This window comes from Mesoplodon densirostris, chromosome 8 (genome assembly GCF_025265405.1).
Source record: "Mesoplodon densirostris isolate mMesDen1 chromosome 8, mMesDen1 primary haplotype, whole genome shotgun sequence".
NCBI classification, from domain to species: Eukaryota; Metazoa; Chordata; class Mammalia; order Artiodactyla; family Ziphiidae; genus Mesoplodon; species Mesoplodon densirostris.
This window is the reverse complement of record NC_082668.1, coordinates 12,076,794-12,100,105: the sequence shown is the minus strand read 5'-3', so window position 1 is coordinate 12,100,105 and position 23,312 is coordinate 12,076,794. Positions and strand designations below refer to the sequence as shown.

Sequence of the window (23,312 nt, the reverse complement as noted above, 5' to 3'; positions counted from 1 at the left end):
TGAAATGGGAAGGTCATCTATGTTCTTAATCTATGGGTAACTGGGATACTGTTTTATTACTTTTTCTTTCTAGACCTCCTAACTTAATCTCAAGAGGAGAAAATACACTTGAGTGATTAAAGTTGCCAATTATGCTTCGAAATGCTCACTTGATTCTGAATTGGCAAGAGGGGGAGCTGTTAAAATGTTGTGTTGAATGTGTGCTGTTTGGCTTAAGTCTAAAGGAGGAAAGGAGACCAGCCTCCTGAATGGTAGGTGCATGAGGGAAGGTTGGAAAGGAGCTTTCCTCTGTCAGACCATCACTTCGTGCCTGGTGTCTTCCTAGGTGCATGACAGGTGCTGTCTTCGTTTACTCCCAGACCAACTCAGTGATATTGATCTATCTCCAAATTACAGGTGAAGAATAGTACATTTAAGTGACTTGTCCAAAGTCACAGGTCGGGGAAATGGCAGAGTCAGCTTCTTCCCCTACACCAAGAGATAGATGAGTGCCCGGGAACTCTCCAGGCTCCTTTCGAGGTACCTGGACACCCCGCTGGTCCAGAGGAGCCAGGCGGTCCTGGCCTTCCGGGTGGTCCTCCAGGTCCTTGAACACCGGGCAAGCCCTGCTCTCCAGGTTCTCCCAAATGTCCTAAAGGAAGAAGGACCAAACATCTGAGTAGCTGTAGTTGCTCTTCAAGGTGGTGAATCTATAAAACCTCCAACTTCAGCTCTTTCTTTTCTATTCTTACTTATTTACATGTACAATTTTTCTGTTGAAAAGATAACATTAAGGAAAAATGGAAAACAAAACACCTGTAATCCCACCAATTTAACACAGTGTTTCATATGTATAACAAATGTGCAAATAAGGCCTACAATTTTATATTCTGATTTTTTAATTAGCTAGCATTGTATCATAAGTAGTTTTCCAAGTTTGATATCATTTTCCTAATTACTGTTTTTAAATAACTGGCTGATAGCTTATTGAGTTAACCCTAATTAAATGAATTAATCTAATGTTCTCTACTGTTGGCCATCCATGTTATTTCTAACTCTTGCTGTTATGCATAATGATCTTTATACATCTTTAATCCATTTTTTCTCCTATTAAATTATTTCCTCAGGAAAAACTCCTAAGAGTAGACTTTTTAGGTAACACAGTCTGATATTTTTGTTCTTTTTAATGCATTTTTAAATGCTCAAGGATTTTAAAGTAAATCACAGACATCGTGGAATTTCATCCCTAAATATTTCAGGAGGTAAGTCTGAAAAATAAGAACATTTTCCTATGTGGCCAAAGTAACATGATCACAGTCAAGAAAATTAATAATGGTCCTTAATATCATATAATCCTCCTTCCATATTTGAGTTTTCTCCATCGTCCCCTTAATGTCCTTCACAGCTGGTTAGTCCACACCAGGTCCCATTCCAGAACCACACATTACATCTGGTGGATACATCTATTAGGTTAAAAAACACCTACTACAGTCCCCTTCTCAGGACAGTGACGTGCTGAAGAGAAAGGCCCAACTGTTCTTAAGTCTTCTAGAACAGACCATTCAGCATTTGGTTCTTGACAGAGGTTGCCAAATGGTTTGGATAAATGCTCTACCAGCTCACAGCCCCACATGTCACCCACACACAGCCCCAAGACCATAATTCCATGTGCTCACTGAGGACTTTTTAATTTGTTGATTTGTTTTCTTGATAATTTAGTAAGGATGAAATGATATTTCAGACTTACTTTAAATTACATTTCTTTGATTACTAGAGAAGATGACTTCCCCATGTGTTTATTTATAATGTATGACTTTAATATCAATACAATTTATCTTTGTAGGATAAACCATTAGTCTGTGCTGAAAATGACCAGTTGAATCTGCAAATAAAATATATGGTTCTGTATTTACAAACCCATGGAGGTCATAGTCACTATTTATTAAAACACACAAGAGAAATAAGCCTATGTTAGTCTACACTTGTTCCCAATCAAATTTAAGATCTATGAGCTTCACTGTGTATTGTTTTCTTCATCCTGAAAATATTCCTGCGGTAAAGGTAAGGCAGCCTTTTCCCACCTCCAAATGAAAAAACTGAAATATTAAAGCCTTGCCTCTCCAATCATCACATTTATATTAAGAACAGAACCTGTGAGTTAATCTGTACTGTATTTTCTCTCTGAAATAGAGAAAAGGGAGGTAGAACTGAACCCAATACAATCATATAAAATCCCCTGAGACAGGCTGCAGATTTACGCCTTCTTGACAGGCTTGTTCAAATTCAATGCAGCTTTTTTCAAGGCAATGGAAATTGCATGTTTAGGTAAACTCTATGAATAACATACGATGTAATTTTAAAATTTTAAGCAAAAGCCATAGCATTTGGGAAAGGGAACCATTTAAACGGTGACAACCACAGGAGACCAGAGAAATTACACCAAGGCAAATTTTCTTGAAAAAGTTAGCCTACATATAAAATAACTCAGTTCTATGATGTTTAACTTACAATATTAGGTAATATCAAAGGTTTCCATTTTGGACTCCTTTTAGCTTATAAAATCTTACTATCTTAAAGGTTTACATAAAAATACCAGTAAGTGTGGAAAAATCTCTTCATGTTTTGCTGACTGATGGTGACAATGATGAATTACACGTTACATTTGTGTAGCAATTTTTAGTTTATAAATTGCTTTCAAGGAATCTCATTTGATCCTCAGAACAACCTGTAATATGCATAGAGCCAGTTTACAGGTGAGGAAATAGCTCAAAGATGATAAGCAACTTGCCCAAGACCATATGCTCAGTGGTAAAGGAGGCTGACTTTGAACCAGTGGTTTTCCTTTCTGAGACCTCCCTCTGGGACTTTTTATGAGCTTCCACAATGCTAACCTCAAAGCTATTTTCCCCTCCAAATGTACACGTAAGCTGTACATTTCAGTTAAAATATTATATTATCTAAATCTATTTGACCATGCCAGAGGTAAAAGACCTGTATGAAAGGGAGAGGGAAAGGAAGTTTTTGCCAGTGCAATAGCTTGTTTTTCTGTTAGACTTCCATTTTAGCAATCTTATGGTATAAAAACAAAGATTAATTCATTCTCCTGATTTTAAATGTTCCTTCCCAGTGTCCATAATTTACTGAATTGTGGATATTTATAGAGTGTAAAGACAACTCAAACTCTATAAAATTTCTGAAGTTAAAAATAATAAAAAATTTGATTTATTCTTTAAAGTAAGTAAGTAAATAAATAAAAACAAAGAAATAAAATTTCCCATAATAGTTCTGCTCAGATATTCTTTCTGTTGTATGGAATGAAACATGGCCATTGCCGAAGAGAATTTTAAGGTAATACACAAAACTATTAATATGAGATATTTTAATTTAAAGTGGACCCATCTAAATACAAGCCTGGCTTCTAACCTGTCCACTATCAGCTGAATGACACTGGGCATCACTTATTGAATCAATCATCTGTGGAGAAACAAATTCTTTCCAGGCAGTGGATATCCCTGTGCACAGAGCTTTGTACATTTGTCTTATTATTGACTTAAGATATATTCTTACATGTGGAATTACTAAGTAAAAGCATGTGTATGTTTTGTCAGCTGTGGGTCGTCTACTGTAACGAGCCACAACCTCTACCGGAGAGCAGAAACTCACTGGAACATCACAATCTGTTCTGAGGAATTACACATCTATTGTTGCTGATAAATGAAGTGCTGTTTTGAAAGATGGAGATTTGTTGTTGATGATGAGGCTTTACGTTTTTTTGGTTTGGTTTTCAGTAAATTAGATACTTAGTAAATGAGGTATTCAATCATATCTCAGCAACTGCACTCCTCAGAGCATTCATCTATGCTTTTCTTTTTTCTTTGGCCACACCGTGAGGCTTGTGGGATCTTAGTTCCTTGACCAGGAGTCGAACCCGTGCGCCCTGCAGGGAAGTGCAGACTCCTAACCACTGGACCCCCAGGGAAGTCCCTCGCCTATGCTTTTCCGAGTAGGAAAGAAAGGGCTGGAATGACAACCTGCAGCTGTAGTCAGCTGAGTGGTTATTGTTAATGTATCATTTTTAGTTATAGATTTGCAAAACAGTCCAAATTTTAATTGCTTGCAATAATCATTTTTGACCCTGCCAAAATGTGGACATGCCTAGGGACGTGTGTTGTTAACATCCTAGGTCATGGGAGCCATGGTGGAGAAAAGATGGTGAGTTGCTGGTGTATAATCCTGGTGTCCTCCTAGGCCAGTGCTTATACATAATCCTTCTGATAGGTATCTTAAAGAGTGAAGGGAGAATATAATACTGATACAACCATTGCTAGCTAGGAAGATAAAGTAATTGTACTATTTTTCAAACCAAACTTACTCTTTTTTGTTTTAATAAGAAAAGTATGTAGCTATACCTGGATATCCAAGGCTACCTGGCTCACCCTTTGGACCAGGTAGGCCAAACTGAATTGCAGGTTCCCCTTTGTATCCTGTAAGTGATAAAATGCACATAACATTATTTAAGAGTTTAATTTTGTTCCTACAAGTGACTTAATAACTTTCATGATACTTCCCTTTATAGTCTATCCTCAATGTTCCAGGAGAGGATTTTTGAAACAATGCTTTTTTTTTTTCTTACGTAACAAATAGACACATAGATGCAAGCTGTGATTTAAACACACACACACACACACACACACACACTATTTTATAGTTCATAACAGTCATAAGAGACTATAGATCTTAATAAGTTTAAAATTTTAAATTTTCTAAAATAATTTCAAATTTAGGTATCTATTTAAGAAATTACTTGGCACTGAGTATCCTTATGTTGTTTTTTAGAAACAGAAAGCAGAAACTGTCACTGTTTCAGCTGCTGCAATCACATTTCAAGCTCTCTTCAAGGAAGCTCAACTCAGTGTCCTTGTAAAAAAACGAAATCACAAGTCATCTTATTGATGACTTCACAAGAGATGGCACTTTGTAGGCCATTGTAGGCAGTTGTAGGCCATTGTAGGCAGTGACCCCTACAGTCCCACAGAGCTGTTCCACACTGCTGCTGCATCCTTCCAGACACAAGGACTTACATTATAGCTGGGAGCCAATTACAAATGGAGGACTCAAAATGGTATGGTAGGGAAGGTCAAGAAATTGATGGGATTACAAGAGAAGAAGAGAGCTAATTAGGCACATTTTAAAGCACCTACACATGAACACCCCTTTTAAGGGGTCCCACCCACACCTATGGTAGGTTCTCTTCCACCTGACCCTACTCATAATTGTGGTTAATTGTTTGAAGGGTATGAATCTGGTCCATCCCAGGTAAGCCAGTCTTTCCTTTAGGAATTGTAATAAAAAGTAAGAACTTGAGGCCCTTGCCTATTGAGGCAGAAATCAAAAGCATTTTCACGATGTCCTAATATAGAGCATGATCAAGTGCAATCCAAACACATCCAGAAAGGATACTGAAAAGAGAGTGATAAAGCCAATTGGTAGGCAGGTAAGTAAAAAACAGACCATGGAGAAAAGTCTCAAGAGAAAAATCCATGGATTTCCCAAGGGCTAGGTTCCTTCAGACTATGGTCCTGCAGAACTATCTTATCTGCGGGCTCCATGAGACAGCTTTTACTCCAAGTACCTTCATTGCATTTCGTTTCCTTGCAAACACGGCCAAATACAAGTAGGAAGGAAACAAGAAGAAATAGAAATTGAGTTATTTGTAGTGAGGTGGATGGACCTAGAGTCTGTCATACAGAGTGAAGTAAGTCAGAAAGCGAAAGACAAATATCGTATGCTAACACATATATATATGGAATTTAAGAAAAAAAATGTCATGAAGAACCTAGGGGTAAGACAGGAATAAAGACACAGACCTACTTGAGAATGGACTTGAGGATATGGGGAGGAGGAAGGGTCTGTGACAAAACGAGAGAGTGGCATGGACATATACACAGTACCAAATGTAAGGTAGATAGCTAGTGGGAAGCAGCCGCATAGCACAGGGAGATCAGCTCGGTGCTTTGTGACCACCTAGAGGGGTGGGATAGGGAGGGTGGGAGGGAGGGAGACGCAAGAGGGAAGAGATATGGGAACATATGTATATGTATAACTGATTCACTTTGTTATAAAGCATAAACTAACACACCAGTGTAAAAAAAAAAAAAAGAAGAAATAGGTTTGTTCTTTGCGAGAGGCCAAGGGTCTATAATAAATGGACAGATGAGTAGAAGAGGACTGAGTTCTGAACACTGAAGCTATAAAATGTCAAAATAAAATATGAAAACTTCCCTATTTGTAACTATTTCTGAAGAGAAGATCTAAGTTATTCTTTCTGAATAAATACATGTTCACAGTTCATTTTTTTCTTACAGCAATTATCAAGTTATTTATGGAGTGTCTCTCAAAGCATAAAGCATGTTTCACTGGTAGTAAGGGAGAAGATTTTTAGGTGGTTCACTAATTACTGTTTCTTATTTTAAAGTTATTTATTTTAATCTGTATTAAAATAAAATATAACTGTACCACAAGCCTATGAATTCACAGATAGTGAGGTTAAGGCTAAGGTTAAAAAGGTGAGTCATTTTAAAGTAGATTTAAAGAAAAATATTAATCCAATGGTACACAAAAATAGTAAAAATATTAAAGCTTTTGTGTAAATGCTGCAATTTAAGATACCCTGAATTTGTTTGTTTTGTTTGTCTGGATAAAGGGTTAATGAAACCTCTCTTTCTCTGAGGACATTTTTTACCTTGGGCTAACTTCCTGTTCCTATTTCTCTGGAAACCTGATAAAGGTAGAATGCAAGTTGTGTTACAAGGCAAGACTGTCTTTGGCACAAATTAAACTAAGGCCTGTGAGGCCAAATTCAGCCTGCAGCCTGTTGCAAAGAAAGTTTTATTGGAACACAGCTACACCCCTTTGTTTGCATATTGTCTATGGCTGCTTTCATGCTGTGTGTGCTTTCATGCACAGCTGTTATAGCAGAGACCACACAGCTGAAGATATTTATGATCTGGCCCTTTGAGAAAAACACATTTGCTGACCCTTGGCTTATGGTAAAAATAACTCAATTGTAAATTATGTGTGGCCCAGGAATTCTTAAGTAAACTATTAGCACTTGGTGGGAAGTCATGGCTTTGGCCTTCTCTGTGTACCATGACTCTTGTAACTGGGTCCCCAAAAGCTGTACCTATGGAGTCCTTAGAAGAGATACTGGCTCCTGTGGGGCACGGGGACATGGACCACCAATGCGGATGTGTCTCCTGGAACCTGAGCTGTCACTTACAGAGCTGCAGTCACTAGAAGGACAGCTGAGAGTACTCCCACCAAGGAGGAAATTATGCTATGCCTGCAGGCATGCTGTTTTCTATATGGTACCCTTGGATCTGAATGACAAATATAGATGATTTAGGTCTTGTTTGACTATCTAGTAGAGTCTAAAAAGAACTCTTTGAATGTTGCAGTTTGTTTGATATACTTTACTTTTCATGCCAGAGGTACTTGCTCACAATGCTACAAATACCCAGGACTATGAGCTTGATGGATGGCTGCTGTATCTCCAAACCATACCTTTAGGTCCTCTTGTACCATCAATTCCTGAAAGTCCAGGGGGCCCTGGAGAACCTGGCTCACCCTGATAGTTTAATGAAACAGAAATAAGATTGTAATTGAATTTCAAATACAAATGACACATGCTTGACATGATCCAGTTATAATTTTCTAGAACTAACTTGGTTTTTATAATTTGCAGTGGTAAAGAAAATTGGAAATGCATTGCAAGCATACTACTACATGCATCTAGGTTTTAAAAGTTGACGAAACTCTTCCAGAATTAGTGATACCAACTGGGGGCACCCGAATCTCAATACTTGACTGCAAAAGAGTAACTGCATCACATCACTTGAACTTTAAGTTTTGAATGAACAAATTGATATGAAATAAACTGTTATAATTTATACCCAAAACTTTAAAAATCTATTTTATTCCAAAAGATGGGTAGCAAAGTATATTATACATTTTCCAGGAATTATGATGTAGGCTACTACCTTTGTACTTCCTGGGCTCTCAAGGGGTATTTTGCTCATGATTTTAAAGATAAAGTATATGTACAGCAAAATCTATGATGCCTGCAATTGGATAGGAAGGCTTAGTAACTAGAATTTGGGTCATTTTTCAGATGACTCTTTGCTCTGGTAAACCAGCAGTCCTCAGGCAAGTCTCTATGGAGCTGTTTAAACAAGGCTGGGGGTAGAATGTGGAGTAAGTGACTTGATCATTTATGTCACTGGAACCAGGCATAAGCACTGGCCAGAATTACAGTTACATCATGGCCTTCTAGAAGTTTCCATTCTTCCCTTGACCAACTCCTTAGGTTCTAAAAGCCAGTGAAGGACTGTGATGTACACTGGCAAAGTAAGATGACTTTCGGGCATCCCGAGAGCAGAAAACTCTTATTATTTCTTTCCTTCCAAAACAGCAGTTGCTTACCTGGTCACCTGGAAATCCCGGAAAGCCAATGAGCCCTCTTAGCCCAGGTGAGCCTGGAGGGCCTGGGGGTCCAGGAAGGCCTGGCTGCCCCTTCCTCCCGGGCTCCCCTCTGTGAAATCCAGGTGGTCCACAGCTTCCCGGCTCTCCTTTCTTCCCTTGTAGCCCAGGATGGCCTTTATCACCTGATGGGGTTGGAAGTGTTACAGACCTCTTGGAGGAAATCTCTTGAACTTTAAGGGATAGTTAAACTATTGTGACAGGCGATAGTTAGGCTGTGGGTCTTGGTCCTACTTATAGGAGACGAAGCCATCTCCCAGGAACTGGGAGTCCTAATTCCTGCCCTAAGCTTCATCACAATGGGTTTCTGGCTTCCGTGACCTCACTGTAAAAGGAGCCGCCCATGAAAAGACTCAAGGCTATCCCGGGGGGAATGAGCAGCATCACCTGCTTTATTTTAACATGCTCATTTTACAAATGAGGAAGGACCTACCCAGAGAACTTAAAACATTTATTCCCTAACAACTAGTTAAGGAGAGGGCCAACAAAAGAACCCAGGTCCCATGCAAATTAAGTCTAAACTGGGAAAAGAAAACACAAACATGGTTGTCAAAATCCTTGCTCTGGGGTGTTTCTGAGGACCAGCAGGCATCGAGGGGCTTGTTAGAAAGTCAGAGGCAGACGGGCCCAGACCTGCTGATTGAGTATCTGCGTTTTAACAAGGGCCCCAAGGGATGCACACGAAGGCTGAGTAGCACCCACTGAAATGAGTTGGACAGTCATTGTGCTCCTCATTTTAAGATCAGCCAGCGAAACCAGGAATACTTTAAACCTGGTACCAATATTTCATGGATCTGTCTGGACTGATCCTAGTTTGGAATATCCAAATCTATAAACACATATGAACTACAGCTAAGTTTTAGCATGGAAAGAAAAGTACCAGGAGGTTCTGTAGTGTATATTTTTATTTTTATCTAAAGAATGACCTTTCCTAATCTCCGAATTACAGTTTTCTTGGGAAAGTTGTCTAATATGCATGCTTGTTTGAATGACCTGTAAAGAAGTCAACTTATTTGATATGGTTAAAAAAAACATAAGCATTTACCTTCTTCTCCTGGGAATCCACCATCTCCAGGAGGTCCAGGTTCCCCGGCTTCCCCCTTTTTAGAAATAATATCCATTTCTCCTTCATATCCTGGGGGTCCTCTTGCTCCTTTGGATATTAATTATATAAGAGCAAAACAAAAGGAAGCACCACACACGTGATTATTCTGTTAGAGCTCCTCACTCCCAGTTTGCAAATCCCCATTTAACCTACTACACTGTATTTATGTTCATAGATTGCACGGTATCAACATTGTTGATTGACTTCCTAAAGGAAGGGCCATGCCTTTTACATTCCTTTCCCAACTTGTCCAGCAAAGGGGACTGGTGTACACTGAAGGCTCACTGAATGTTTGCTAAATTCAACCAAACTCGTCTCAGAGTCTTCAGTAAAAAGAGACGGGCTTGAAAAGTTCCAGGTCAAAAATACATCTCTTTGTCACAGCTTACCCTTCCCCCTCCCCATATCCTCAAGTCCATGCTCTAGTAGGTCTGTGTCTTTATTCCTGTCTTACCCCTATGTTCTTGATGACATTTTTTTCTTAAATTCCATATATATGTGTCAGCATACAGTATTTGTCTTTCTCTTTCTGACTTACTTCACTCTGTATGACAGACTCTAGGTCCATCCACCTCATTACAAATAGCTCAATTTCATTTCTTTTTATGGCTGAGTAATATTCCATTGTATATATGTGCCACATCTTCTTTATCCATTCATCCAATGATGGACACTTAGGTTGTTTCCATCTCCGGGCTATTGTAAATAGGGCTGCTATGAACATTTTGGTACATGTCTCTTTTTGAATTATCGTTTTCTCAGGGTATATGCCCAGTAGTGGGATTGCTGGGTCATATGGTAGTTCTAGTGAAAGAGCGGCATGGACATATATACACTACCAAACGTAAGGTAGATAGCTAGTGGGAAGCAGCCGCATAGCACAGGGAGATCAGCTCAGTTCTTTGTGACCGCCTGGAGGGGTGGGATAGGGAGGGTGGGAGGGAGACGCAAAAGGGAGGGGATATGGGAACATATGTATATGTATAACTGATTAAATTTGTAAAATAAAAAAAATAAATAAATAAATACAAAAAAAAAGAAAAAATAAAAATAAAAATAAAGGAGAACCCTAAAAAAAATAAATAAATAAAGTTATCCAGTTGTTCCAGCAAAAAAAAAAAAAAAAAAAAATACATCTCTTTGTGGTACATATATAAAATGGAATATTACTCAGCCATTAAAAAGAATGAAATAACGCCATTTTGCAGCAATATGGATGGACCTAGAGATCATACAAAGCAAGGTAAGTCGGAAAGAGAAAGAAAAATACCATATGATAATCACTTATATGTGGAATCTAAAATACAAGACTAATGAACGTATCTATGAAATAGAAACAGACTCACAAACATAGAGAACAGACTTGCAGTTGCCAAGGGGAAGGGTGGCGGGGGAAGGATTGGGAGTTTGGGGTCAGCAGATGCAAACTGATATATATAGAATGGATAAACAGCGGGGTCCTACCATATAGCACAGGGAACTATATTCAATATCCTGTGATAAAGCATAATGGAAAAGAATATGAAAAAGAATATATATATATATATATGTATAACTGAGTCACTTTGCTGTACAGCAGAAATGAACACATTATAAATCAACTATACTTCAATAAAATTTTTTAAAAATACATCTCTTTATCCTGTAAATTTTGAATTGTCCATCTCATATTTTCCAGTTCCTTATCTTCCCCTTCCTAACCAGCCTCCAATATTTTCCTTACATTAAAAGAACAGACACTTAACTTGGTTCTCCACATAGAGAATTCTAAGAGGTAGGAAGGGTATACAGTATTTCTCCTGATTTCTGCAAACACTATCCAGTTGTAGATGTGGGCTGGAGTGAGCTCATCTCAGCTTGATGAGAGCCACTTACTAACAAGTCAAGAATTTTGTAAACTAGTTGTTAAACCATCGGTAGTTTTAAATCAGTCATGTTGAGCGTATTTATGGTGGGAGTATTTACACCCTGGCAATCAGCAAACTGTAGTGTAGTAATCAGGGCACTTTTTTAAAAACTTTATTTTAGAGAGCCAGCTTACCAGAACATCACTGGCATTAACCCAATTTTAAATATTTTTAGTGGGATAATTATATAGAAGCACAATAGCACAGCAAACATCACTTATCTAAGCTAACAGAGAATGACTCTGATTCCTTGATTCTACATAAATAATTTACAGGCTAGTAAAACAAAAAATAATAGTAGAATCAATCATCTAAAAATAATTTGAATTAAATATGAGGCTATTTTCCCAAAGGGCTTTAAAGACAAAAACCTTGTTTCTAGAAATTGTCAAGCATTCATTCTTAACACTGGAAATGAAATCTTACCTTCACTCACCACAGCCTCATGGCTAAGAGATCAAAGTAAATATTTAACAGGGATGGGCACAGAACATTGACACCAGTGGTCTTGAAACTTTTTTTTAAATAGTAACAGAAACTTTTCTTTAAATGAAGCTTGAGAGAGATGCAATTCATGGCCCCGATGAAAGCGGACTCGTCCAGTTCAGTGGTCAGCAGACTACAGCCCACGAGCCAAATCCCACCTGCTGCCAGTTTTTATACAATCCATGAGCTGTGAATGACTTTCACACTTCTAAATCACTGGGGGAGGGGACTCAAAATAAGAATAATACTTTATGACATGTGAAGTTAAGTGAAGTTCAAGTTTCAGTGTCCATAAATAAAATTTTACCAGAACACAGCTATGTTTGTTTGTTTACGTGTTGTCTCAGGCTGCTTTTGTGCTACAAATGCTGAGTTGTGTAATTTCGACAGAGACCATATGGCCTTAACAAAAAAAAATGCTTTTTTCATTTAAAAAAATTGAAGGAGGGTTTGGGGACCAGGAGTCCTGCCTGCACCCCCTTCCCAAAAGGTGAGAAGGTTTTCTGAAACCCAAAAGCTATAAATCAAAGTCCTTGTTAATTTTTTTCTATTAATAGAGCAATTCATTTGCCATAGTTATATGGGATAAGATTGGGAGGAAAGGAAAATACATTTTGTTTAAAATCCTAAAACAAACACCATAGATTCAAAAAGCAGCAGAATCCAAGCTGCAGGATAGTTCTATTTTATTTTTTCAGGGATCATACTTATAGGTTCTGGTCAAACACTAAAAACAATCTATGCTGCATCGCTGTGCCATTAGCTGCGTTTACCTTTGTCACCTTTCACTCCTCGGTCTCCCAGGGAGCCGGGCCAACCCTTTTCTCCATGTTCTCCCTTTCTGCCAGGGTGTCCATCTGGGCCAGGTTTTCCTCTCTCTCCCGGAAAACCCAGGAAGCCGGGCAGCCCCTGGGGTCCTGAGAAGTAACATGAATTTTTAGGGAAAAGTTTTATAGGCTAGTACGGTACCTAGATTCGCGTTCCTTGCCGTCCACGTGGAGACGCGAACTCCCCCTAACTCTGAGCTTGTGCTGAAGGGAACAGTCACTACCAGCCTCTCGCCTGTAAGAGACATTCTGTCCCATCCAAGCCTCAGTTTTCCCCCCCACAGATCTGAACTGCAGGCCTTTATGCTTCTGAGTCCAGATCCCACAAAACTTTAAGAGAACTGGGCTTCTCTGGTGGCTCAGTGGTTAAGAGTCCACCGGCCAATGCAGGGGACACGGGTTCGAGCCCTGGTCCGGGAAGATCCCACATGCCGCAGAGCAGCTAGGCCCATGTGCCACAGCTGTTGAGCCTGCGCTCTGGAGCCTGTGCTCCGCAGCGGGAAGCCACTGTAATGAGAAGCCTGCACACCACAATGAAGGGCAGTCCCCGCCCTCCGCAACCAGAGAGGGCCCACGTGCAGCAACAGGGACCCAATGCAGCCAAAGATAAATAAATAAAATAAATAAATTTAAAAAAGAAAGCAGAAGTTCAAAGATGCTGGTCTGGGCCTTGGCACACAGATAGTGCCTAAAAAAAAGAAAAAGAAAAAGACAACTGGGTATTGGGGAGGGAGGAGGGGAAGGAAGGGGGGAGGAAGGGGGAGGGAGGGGGAGGGGGAGGGAGGGGGGAGGAAGGGGGAGGGAGGGGGAGGGGGAGGGAGGGTGGGAGGGGGAGGGGGATGGAGGGAGGGAGCACAGCAGCCCTGACCTCCCCCCTCCATCAGTACCACCCAGTCCTTTGGGCAGAAGTGTGTGGGGGTTCTGTGGACCTAACCCCTCCCCCCAACACTTCCATTTACCTCAACCAGAACACTGTGCCCCTGGAAATTACAATACAGAAGACAAGAAGAAGGGAGAAGTCACACAGGAAAGGACCAAGTCAGGTTAATATACCAGTAAACTCTACAGTATGGTCACATGTAATTGTCTTCACCTGGCAGTGGATTTCAGGTTTATAAAATGGCGGGAGGGGGGGAATAATGGAAAAGTAATACCCACCCTTTGGGCCTGGAAGACCAGGTAGCGCATCATCGCCAGTGGGGCCTGGGACTCCCGGGGGCCCTGGGGGTCCATCTGCCCCCGGCCGTCCTGGGACTCCGGGGAGGCCCTTCATTCCAGCGGGTCCAGGAGGCCCCATGTCCCCTTGTTGTCCTTTCCAACCTGGGGCACCTGTGACAAACCGCAGTAACAACAGTGTAAGAAGACTGAGAACTGGCTTCACACGCGGGCAGGAAAAAAATCCATGGTAGCTTAAATCGTGTATCTGTGGCCCAGTAAACAATATTTATCAGCTAAAATCACAGTAGTGACTCTCCATCAGTCTAAGTATATATTCTTCTGGCTGCTATAAAAAGAAAGGCAGATTACTTGAATAAATATTTCCCAGTTGAGATGCATTATAAAGTCTTTAAAATGGAAAATGGATAAGGGTAAAGAATTTATATTTACTCTTGGGTGGGGAGAGGGTGGGAACTAATAGAAGAAAACATTCCAGGTGCTTCTTAACGCTACAGCCAAGTGAATTTTGGTCAAGCTGTTCACTGTGTAATGAGAGAATTATAGGAATCAGCAACGTCATCTAGAATTGTTGGTGATTAAAAACAAAGTTGTAGTGGCAGGGTTTGCTCCAATCTCGTTTTGATCCTTTGAGAGGGTGTATTCTTGGATTTGGATAAACACAGTAGAATTTAAATAACAGGTGACACTCTGGATGGTGAAATAAAGATCATATTGGAAAGAGCCCCCCAGCACCTTGTGTTGAGAGACACTTTCTCATGGGTCTCTTTGATGTCTTGCTGGGTATTCCAAGAACAGAGGGTCCTGACCCATCCTCACTCGGGCTATTTCTCAAGGTTGTGTTGGCAGCAAGCAGCCTGACAGATATAGTGCCTCCCCCAGTAAGAAAAGCAAGCTGTCTTGCAGGTTAATGTACAGCTGTTGTATCTCAGGCTCAGAAACGGCAACGCATCATGTGTGCGGCATCCACTAGCCCCTCTTATATCACCGCCGAGACACTTGGGTGACAGAAGGAAATGACACAAACCAACATGAAACTCACGCTACTTGCGGTGCCATAAATAATCAAATCCTTTGTTTCTGACCCAAGAATCTTGCTTCTGCCAGCATCCGTAAAAGAGCAACAGGTGAGCTTATTCCTCTGTAGGTAGGGTAAACCCCACACCTGTCACAGTTCTTGACACCTGCCGACACTTACCTGGACTTCCTGGAGCTCCAGGGAGCCCTGGTGGCCCTGGTCTCCCTGGAGCGCCTCTTTCACAGGAATGGCCGTGTGGACCTGGGATCCCTGGAAATCCGGCACTTCCCTCTCTCCCTTTGGGACCTTTGAGACCCGGGAATCCAGGCATGCCAGCTGGCCCTGAAATGATACAGTTCATCTGTGACACTGAGGGCATAACACTACATAGACGGCCTACAGTGGTATTCATGTATATCAATACTGGAGGTAAACATTTTGATCCTGGCTCTGGGCTCCAATGTGTTAAGCCTCTGAATGGATTTTCTTATCACAGATGGTAGTGAGCTCCAAGTGCACGGTAGAAGCATGCATTGCTAAAAGAATTACTTGATAAGGTTATGTAGACAATATAGAAGTTGCTTATGCAAATTAAAAATCCATGCAGTTCTTCCTGATTTTCATTAACCTCTAACGTTGCGGCAGGCTTTACACCACAATGCTTGCACGCCCAGTTTGTACTGTCTGAATTTGCATTCTGTAAACGATCTCATCACTCCAACTCTCAAAATTTGTATTTATTGGAAAGATAGCATCATGATCTTCAGGGGGAAAAAAGTCTTCCATAATTCTAACACCCTAACCTAAAAAGCTGTTTTATTGTTTAATGTTTTCATTGTATTTTGGTTCATATGTTTGCATTTTTAAAATAGTAATTCCAGTGCACTTTCAATTGTTGGGTTATTTCATATTGCATGTTAATATGCAAATGTTTTCCATTTTATTGTAATCTTTGCAAATATAATTTTAATTGTTAATAGCTGAATAGTATTCCTTTGAGTGTGGTGTGTGAGTGTGTGTATGTACATATTACTTAACTCTCTTTACTGTTTTCAATTGTTCCTCTACTGTGAATAATATAATAATAATAATAATAATAATAATAATAATAATATTTTCATACTAACCATCTCCTGTTGAACTCTTCCCTTAAATACATTTCACAAGTGAGATAGTGGGATTACTGGGACAAAATTATTTTCATTGACTCACATAATGTATTATCTTGTTACCTTCCAATTAAGTGGGTTTTTGTATATGAATGCTTCTGACTTACAAACTATTGGATAAGCTCTCTGAGGACAAAGAATGTGGCTTATTTCCCCGCCTTCTATTTTCCCTGTACTATTGTACTATCATGGGTCCTAATAAACACTGGCCCATCCATCATTAGAAAAGAACCAGAACACTGTTTGTAAAAGTCTGATCTGGGGTTCACTTTTCGTCACCATCCCCCAGGGGTTAAAGTTCAGACTGGACTGCTGGGCTCCGCCCAGTTCTGATGTAATGAATCACAATTTCTGAGATTGGGGCCCAGAACATGGTGATGCTAATGACCCCCACCTCTACCCCTGTTTTTTGGGGGGCGTGGTATTTTTAAGTACATTAAAATCTGAAAACCTCTGCTGGGGATCCTGAAGAATCCATAGCGATTTCAGGAAAGAATGTGAATCAGTGCCAGGGCCATCTCCCCATCTTAAGTTTCACTGCCCTGCCTGCTACCCCTGCTGGAATGAAAGTCCCTCTATCCTGTCACCTGTCCAAAGAACACAGCGTCTGCCAGGACTCAGCTCGTGCCTAGCTCTCCCCCAGAGCTTTCCTTTGAATGCCAGCCCACCCTACTTTGCCCCACGGAGCTGCTCTTCTCTGACAGCCTGTCCTGCCCTCCTTCAGCCTGGCAATGGCAGTGGGCGGGTCATCCAGTCCCTGCCCCTCAAAGCTAACATACTGTCCTGGAGTCCAAAGCAGGCAGATGTCTGGTAGCTGCTGAATCAAACTGAACAGACTGAGCCACGGTGAGCTGGGTTTGCAAACAACCAACAAAATGCAAAGGCAACACTGCTGATGTAGGTTATTAGAAATGTAACCACTGCCCATGTATGAAGGAAGATGCTTGACTGAAAATTTTACATTCTAGATTTTTAAGGCAAGATAGTCTAGACACTCTTCAGGGACCTGTTCCAGAACCGAGCTGGCTTTATGGACCACAGGAAGAGCACAGCCCTCATACCTGCAGCCCCTGGTCGCCCAGGATCACCTCTGAGTCCTTTTGACCCTGGTACTCCTAAAAGACCCCTCTTTCCTGGAGGTCCTGGGTAGCCAATAGCAGAGTCTCCCGGAGGTCCTTTCTGACCATTCATTCCAGGTGAACCTGGAGAGCCTGGGGGCCCGACAGGGGAGGACCCCTTTTCACCTCCAAAACCTGGATCTCCCATATCACCATGAAAACCTAATGAACAAAAAATTGTTTAAATTGTTACATGTACAGATATAGAACCAACACACATATAAGACTACTACTTTGATAAAAACACATTGTTTTAAAATACAGGGATACCCACTAAAATTAAGAGTAACTTAAGAGGCAATACTGTTTTTTGCCACCTTTTGTCAGAAAATGAATTGTAACTCTGTGTTTCCTATAAGCCAATGGCGTTTCCCTAATTGCTTTCATTTACTGGCAAACAGTCTGTCTAGACTGAGCAGTTCCTACAACATAATATAATATAATAGCCTATAACTCATGCTCCAGGTTTAAGGAGCCCTGAGACATCAGTATCATAACCTAGAAGTTATCGAAACATAGCTAAGAGCTTACTATATCAAGAAAAACCATTCCCCCACCATCTAGGGATCCCTGGGCCATTTGCTAAGATCATGAGACATTCCTAAATGAAAAGCATTTATTTACCAGGTGGACCAGGTATTTCTGAGATTCCTGGTTTGCCACGTTGACCCTTTTCCCCATCCAAACACCTCAACCCAGGAGCTCCCCGACGACCTGGAAATCCCTTTGGACCTAAACAAAAACAACAAAACACAGACACAATAAAACACAAATCAAATGAGGACAAAATAAGATAATTTTTAAAATAAAATCAATGTTAAGTCTTTCTTAGGGTATTTCTACTTTATGGAAGTATAGGTGGTGCCTAGCCTGGTTTTTATAAGTCTTGTGCTCCAAAGAAGCTTTTCATAGAGATTGTGTTAAGGTACTTTCTCAGAAGCCATACTGTAAAGAATTCTTTCTGAAAGCCTTTGGGACGTACACCACCATTCAGATGAATCTTTTGATACCTTCCCATGCTGAGTCTCAAACACAAATATGTGAGGATAGCCTTCCTTGTAAGAGGACAGAGGTGGTGGCCAGTGTGTGGCTTGATGAGAAAGCACCAGAATAAAGAGCAAGTCTAATTCCCTGCATCTTACTGCATTTGCCCTTAAATGAAGTACAGGCAAAAAGCACCTGCAAGGGCTTCCCTGGTGGCGTAGTGGTTGAGAGTCCGCCTGCCGATGCAGGGGACACGGGTTCATGCCCCAGTCTGGGAGGATCCCACATGCCGTGGAGCGGCTAGGCCCATGAGCCATGGCCGCTGAGCCTGAGCGTCCGGAGCCTGTGCTCCTCAACGGGAGAGGCCACAGCAGTGAGAGGCCCACATACCACAAAACAAAACAAAACAAAAAAAAGCACCTGTAAAAGGAATTGAGATTTTTTTAAAACCTTCTGTGTTTTCCTACAAGGAGTTATCTAAGCTAAAATAACTTATAAATCATGAACTTCAAAGGAGATGCAACTGCTAGCTGAAACTTTGAGTGTTCACTTCCCTTGAGGCTGAAGCTGTTGAAAGTGATCATACGTGTTTTTTACCCATCCATGACAAGGTACCAGCAAATGTGAAGATGAACGTACAATCAGTCAACCAACCATTCTTCACTCCGCTGATATAGAATTATATTTCCACACCCGTGCCACTGTCTTGTGGTGGGTGGCCCGTATTTCCCACACTTTGATCCGGGGCTTGGCCATGTGACTTGCTTTGGCCAATAGGATAGTAACACCATGAAGTAATGAGAGGTGTGAACAGTGCCAGTGAAGCTGGGCCCCACCCTCTGGCATTTCTGCAACCACAGGAGCAGAGTACACCCTGGCCTCACAATGAGATGCCTGTTGCAGACCTGACCTGGCCCAGGGTCAGGCACGAAGCCGATAGAGACCATCTTAGATCAGCTGAACCCCAGCCAACGACAGACCCATAGAGAGAAAATAAATATTATTTGTTAAAGCCCACTGCAATTTGGAGGTTGTCACACAACACTATTGTGAAAGCTAGTGGTTATAGAGGGCAATAGAGAGTCATTCATCATTCAACGCTTAAGTACTTTTTGTATTGATAGTTACGTAGAACAAGAAAGGTGACCTTTAGTGGCCATGCTAGTACTTAACAGGTCAATTTAAGTGAACTCTAAATAAATAAAAAAGAATTAGACAAAATCCCTTATATAGATCTAGGGTTTAATTCGGCTCTAAATATGTGACTGAGTCAAGTGCAGTGGTTGTATGAAAGTGTAATCAGGGGTGTAGATGCATGGGCATTTTTCAGAATGTTTCTGGTCAGATATTTGGGTCTCTTGGAAGGCAGAATAGAGTAAAACTTATAATCAGTAAGCAAGTGATCAATTTTCACTCTCAGGGCACAAGTAAAGAAAGAAGATATAGTTTTAAAATGCTCAAAAGGCAATCATTTTTGCTGATATGTGATCAAATCAAGGTACATTTTGTTGCACAGAAATATTATTCAGAGTGTGTTTGGTGGACTGGGGACCCAAGGGGAATGGCTACAAATGCTGTTTTCCCACAGTCCCTCAAAACTTTATAATCAGGGTAGAAATATCCTAAATAGTTCCCTGAGGATTTGCTATTGGTTTCTCTGTCTTGTCAGTTCTTCTAGTTGGGAATGTGTATGACAGTAACTTCTCCTTGATCGTACCTGGAGGTCCATCAAAACCTGGCGGGCCTGGCCTCCCAGGGTAGGTTACATTACAAGGAATTGTATCACCTGGAATGAAAAAAAAATTGGCATTCACATAATTGATAGTCCAATGCAACATGAATCTCAATGACAACTCGATCAAGATACTTCTTCATACAGCATATGTGGAATTCAAAGGAAAAGAAGACTCTCGAGTCTCATTAGGTCACTTGAACTACGTTTATTTTGAATTTCTAGAAGATCTGTCCTGAAATCTGAACTTCAACTGTCAGACAGTAATAGACAGAAGGGGAATAAGAAAAATATTGATTCCAAGAAATATCAGTTTAATAACCTACAAAAAATAATGGATGTATAGATCCATGGATGTCCAATACAATGGAATCAGAAGCTTTGATAAATCATGAAATAGCAGCAAGCATCCAACACTGAGTTCCCAAGATTTGACTCCTAGCTTGGATGTGGGGGAATTGTGCAAATGAAGAGACTGGGAGAGATACTAATAACAGCTTCCGTTTACTGAGGGCCTGCCATGGGTCAGGTGCTTCAAATATATTGTCTCTGGGGGCTTCCCTGGTGGCTCAGTGGTTGGGAATCCGTCTGCCAATGCAGGGGACGTGGGCCTGAGCCCTGGTCGGGGAAGATCCCACATGCCGTGGAGTAACTAAGCCCATGTGCCACAACTACTGAGCCTGTTCTCTGGAGCCTGCGAGCCACAACTACTGAGCCCATGTGCCACAACTACAGAAGCCCATGCGCCTAAAGTCCGTGCTCCGCAACAAGAGAAGCTACCGCAATGAGAAGCCTGCGCACCACAACAAAGAGTAGGCCCCGCTCACTGCAACTAGAGAAAGCCTGCGTGCAGCAATGAAGACAAAACACAGCCAAAAATAAAATAAATAAATTTATTAAAAATATATATGTATACTGGCTCTTGTTTTTCTAATGACTTTGCAATACGGTTTTGTCATCCTTCATTTCACTTGGTAAAGAAAATAAAATTTCAAAGTCGTGCTCTGAGTTTTCTTCTCCTTTAAAATGGAATGTTTCCCTTTTATAACAGAAATTACATCTCATAATGTATTACACCATAAGCTCTAAAATTAAAAATGTACCATATAAATAAAAATAATGTTATATTTTGATGGTTCCAGACCATGATCTTAAACCATATCAAATTCCAAGGTATTTGTCTTTCTATGTTGTCAAAGCAAGAACCAAACAATTATATTATAAAATTTCACAAGTAGCTATGTAACTCAAGTCATATGCACATATTACAAAAGAGAAAATCTTAAATCAATATTTTTCCAACCTTTTTAAAAGTTTTCAGCTATAAAACTACAAGTCACTTTATTGTTTGAAATCCAAATAACTGTCAAATATATTTAAAATCCCTCCTTTTTTTCTCCCTAGAATGCCTACAAATGGGTTTTCATGGAAAATGCTGTATTTTTAAAATGAAATATTAGTGTTTTTATTCAAATAAAATGCATAATCTCAAAAGATAGTAAAAAAAGAGATTTTGAATATATACATGTATGTAATTTTGAGTCAGACTGTCCACATTGATACTGAGAAATGAATGAAAGGCAATTTGCCAAACCAGTAAAACAGCAAAGACATCTTAGCATTTTAAAGATTTGTTTTAAGTATTGATTGTGCTGTAATGTTTTTATTGGTTTGACAACATTCAAGGTTTGAACAGTGAATTGTGGGAATTTTATTTTAGAGGTTCTACCATAACTGTAATAACTTTGCCCAGAAGAGAGGCTTACTTTAGTTTCCATGATTTCACTTGACATTCTGCCACAAAAACATTCAAAATTACCTTTCTGACCCTTCCAGCCATCAGGGCCCCTCTTGCCTGGGCAGCCTGGAGCTCCTGGTTGCCCTCTCTCTCCTGGTGGACCAGGAAATCCCAGTCCCGGAGGCCCCCTAGGTCCTGCTCTGCCCGGGGGGCCTGGTGGTCCAGGAGGCCCTTTATCACCTGGGGCTGCATCTTCATGATCTCCCTGAGAACATTTGCATCAAGAGTCAATTACCAACCTTTGAAAGGCCATGAACTCAAAGCAATCATTGTCACTGTAGGCTACAAAAATGCATGCAGAAAGCCAGTTAATTCTAGAAGTTACTTAATAGCAAACATAATTGTAAATGATTAACAAAGATTCTTCTTAATGTTTTACATACATATTTACAGACATATATATGCTCTTGATGTGTGTTTTATGACTCAAAAACAGAAAATTATATGTGTTATGTCTTAAATACAGAATAAGAAATTTTATTTAGAACCACTCTGTGACAGCAAATACAATAAAATATAGAAATGCATAAATTAAGGGAAGTAGTGGGCTTACAAACTAAATAAATTCTTATCTATTAGAAATATTTTTTCTGCATTATTGTAAGACACAGGGATGGACTTTATCACCCTCCACCTCTGTGGGCCAAGGGCTGACAAATCCTTTCTCCTCCTGCCTAAGAATTTGACCTTTGGTTAAGGGTCTAGTTCTGCTCTTCAGGAATCTGCATAAAAATGGATGTCAGCTGCCGTTACTAGACCACATTGTTTATGGTAAAATTAATCCCTGGCTGCAAAACTTGCATCTGGTCTGGAAGAACTATAAAGACCTGTGTGGAGCCTTTGTCAGGGCTTCCTTAAGAGGTGGCTCCTGTAACTGGCAAGTTCCTTGTGGGGTCCCCGCAAGCTAGCTCTGCAGTGGAGATAACACTCCCGTGGAGAAGGAGGCTTTCAAGTCCAGGCTGCTCACACTTCTGCATATGAGAATCTCATTGCCTTCACCCCAACTGAATGAAAAGCCGCAAGGACTCTTGTGTATGGGGAATGCCTGACACTGCCCTGCAGGCAAGTTGAGGGTCACGCCTTCTAGCCTTCTGAGCGGCCTGGTCCCAAATGTGGTCTATGAGTCTGAATTGTTTCAGACTCAGTCTGAAACTCTAGAGAGATTCCCCCATCCCTAGCGGGTGTTACAGAAATTCCTCTCCCAAATTTGATCTGTAAATACACTTCGGTTTTTCACAGTTAGGTTAGTATATGATGACACTTATCACTCAGTGACGTTGGTTTCTAAATACAGCAGTCCCCTGCTTATTCACGGTTTCACTTTCCAAGGTTTCAGTTATGCACGGTCTGAAAATATTAAATGGAAAATTCCAGACGTAAACAATTCACAAGTTTTAAACTGTGCTCGTTCTGAGTAGCATGATGAAGCCGTCTTGCTCCATCTCACTAGGGACGTGAATCAACCCTTTCTCCAG

At 40.6% G+C, this 23,312-nt stretch overlaps 1 protein-coding gene across 1 annotated transcript in view; it reads right to left on the bottom strand.

Moving 5' to 3' along the window:
- COL4A4 (collagen type IV alpha 4 chain) overlaps positions 1 to 23,312 on the bottom strand; it is a 122,940-nt gene that overhangs the window by 30,789 nt on the left and 68,839 nt on the right. Inside the window, exons 24-35 of the mRNA XM_060105923.1 lie at positions 21,859 to 22,042; positions 20,025 to 20,093; positions 17,948 to 18,055; positions 17,267 to 17,485; positions 15,217 to 15,378; positions 14,001 to 14,171; positions 12,789 to 12,932; positions 9,563 to 9,670; positions 8,461 to 8,642; positions 7,543 to 7,606; positions 4,389 to 4,463; positions 524 to 631 (exon numbers count right to left, since the gene is read on the bottom strand). Coding sequence (XP_059961906.1) covers positions 524 to 631; positions 4,389 to 4,463; positions 7,543 to 7,606; positions 8,461 to 8,642; positions 9,563 to 9,670; positions 12,789 to 12,932; positions 14,001 to 14,171; positions 15,217 to 15,378; positions 17,267 to 17,485; positions 17,948 to 18,055; positions 20,025 to 20,093; positions 21,859 to 22,042 — 1,594 coding nt within the window. The remainder of the gene's footprint in view (positions 1 to 523; positions 632 to 4,388; positions 4,464 to 7,542; positions 7,607 to 8,460; positions 8,643 to 9,562; positions 9,671 to 12,788; positions 12,933 to 14,000; positions 14,172 to 15,216; positions 15,379 to 17,266; positions 17,486 to 17,947; positions 18,056 to 20,024; positions 20,094 to 21,858; positions 22,043 to 23,312) is intronic.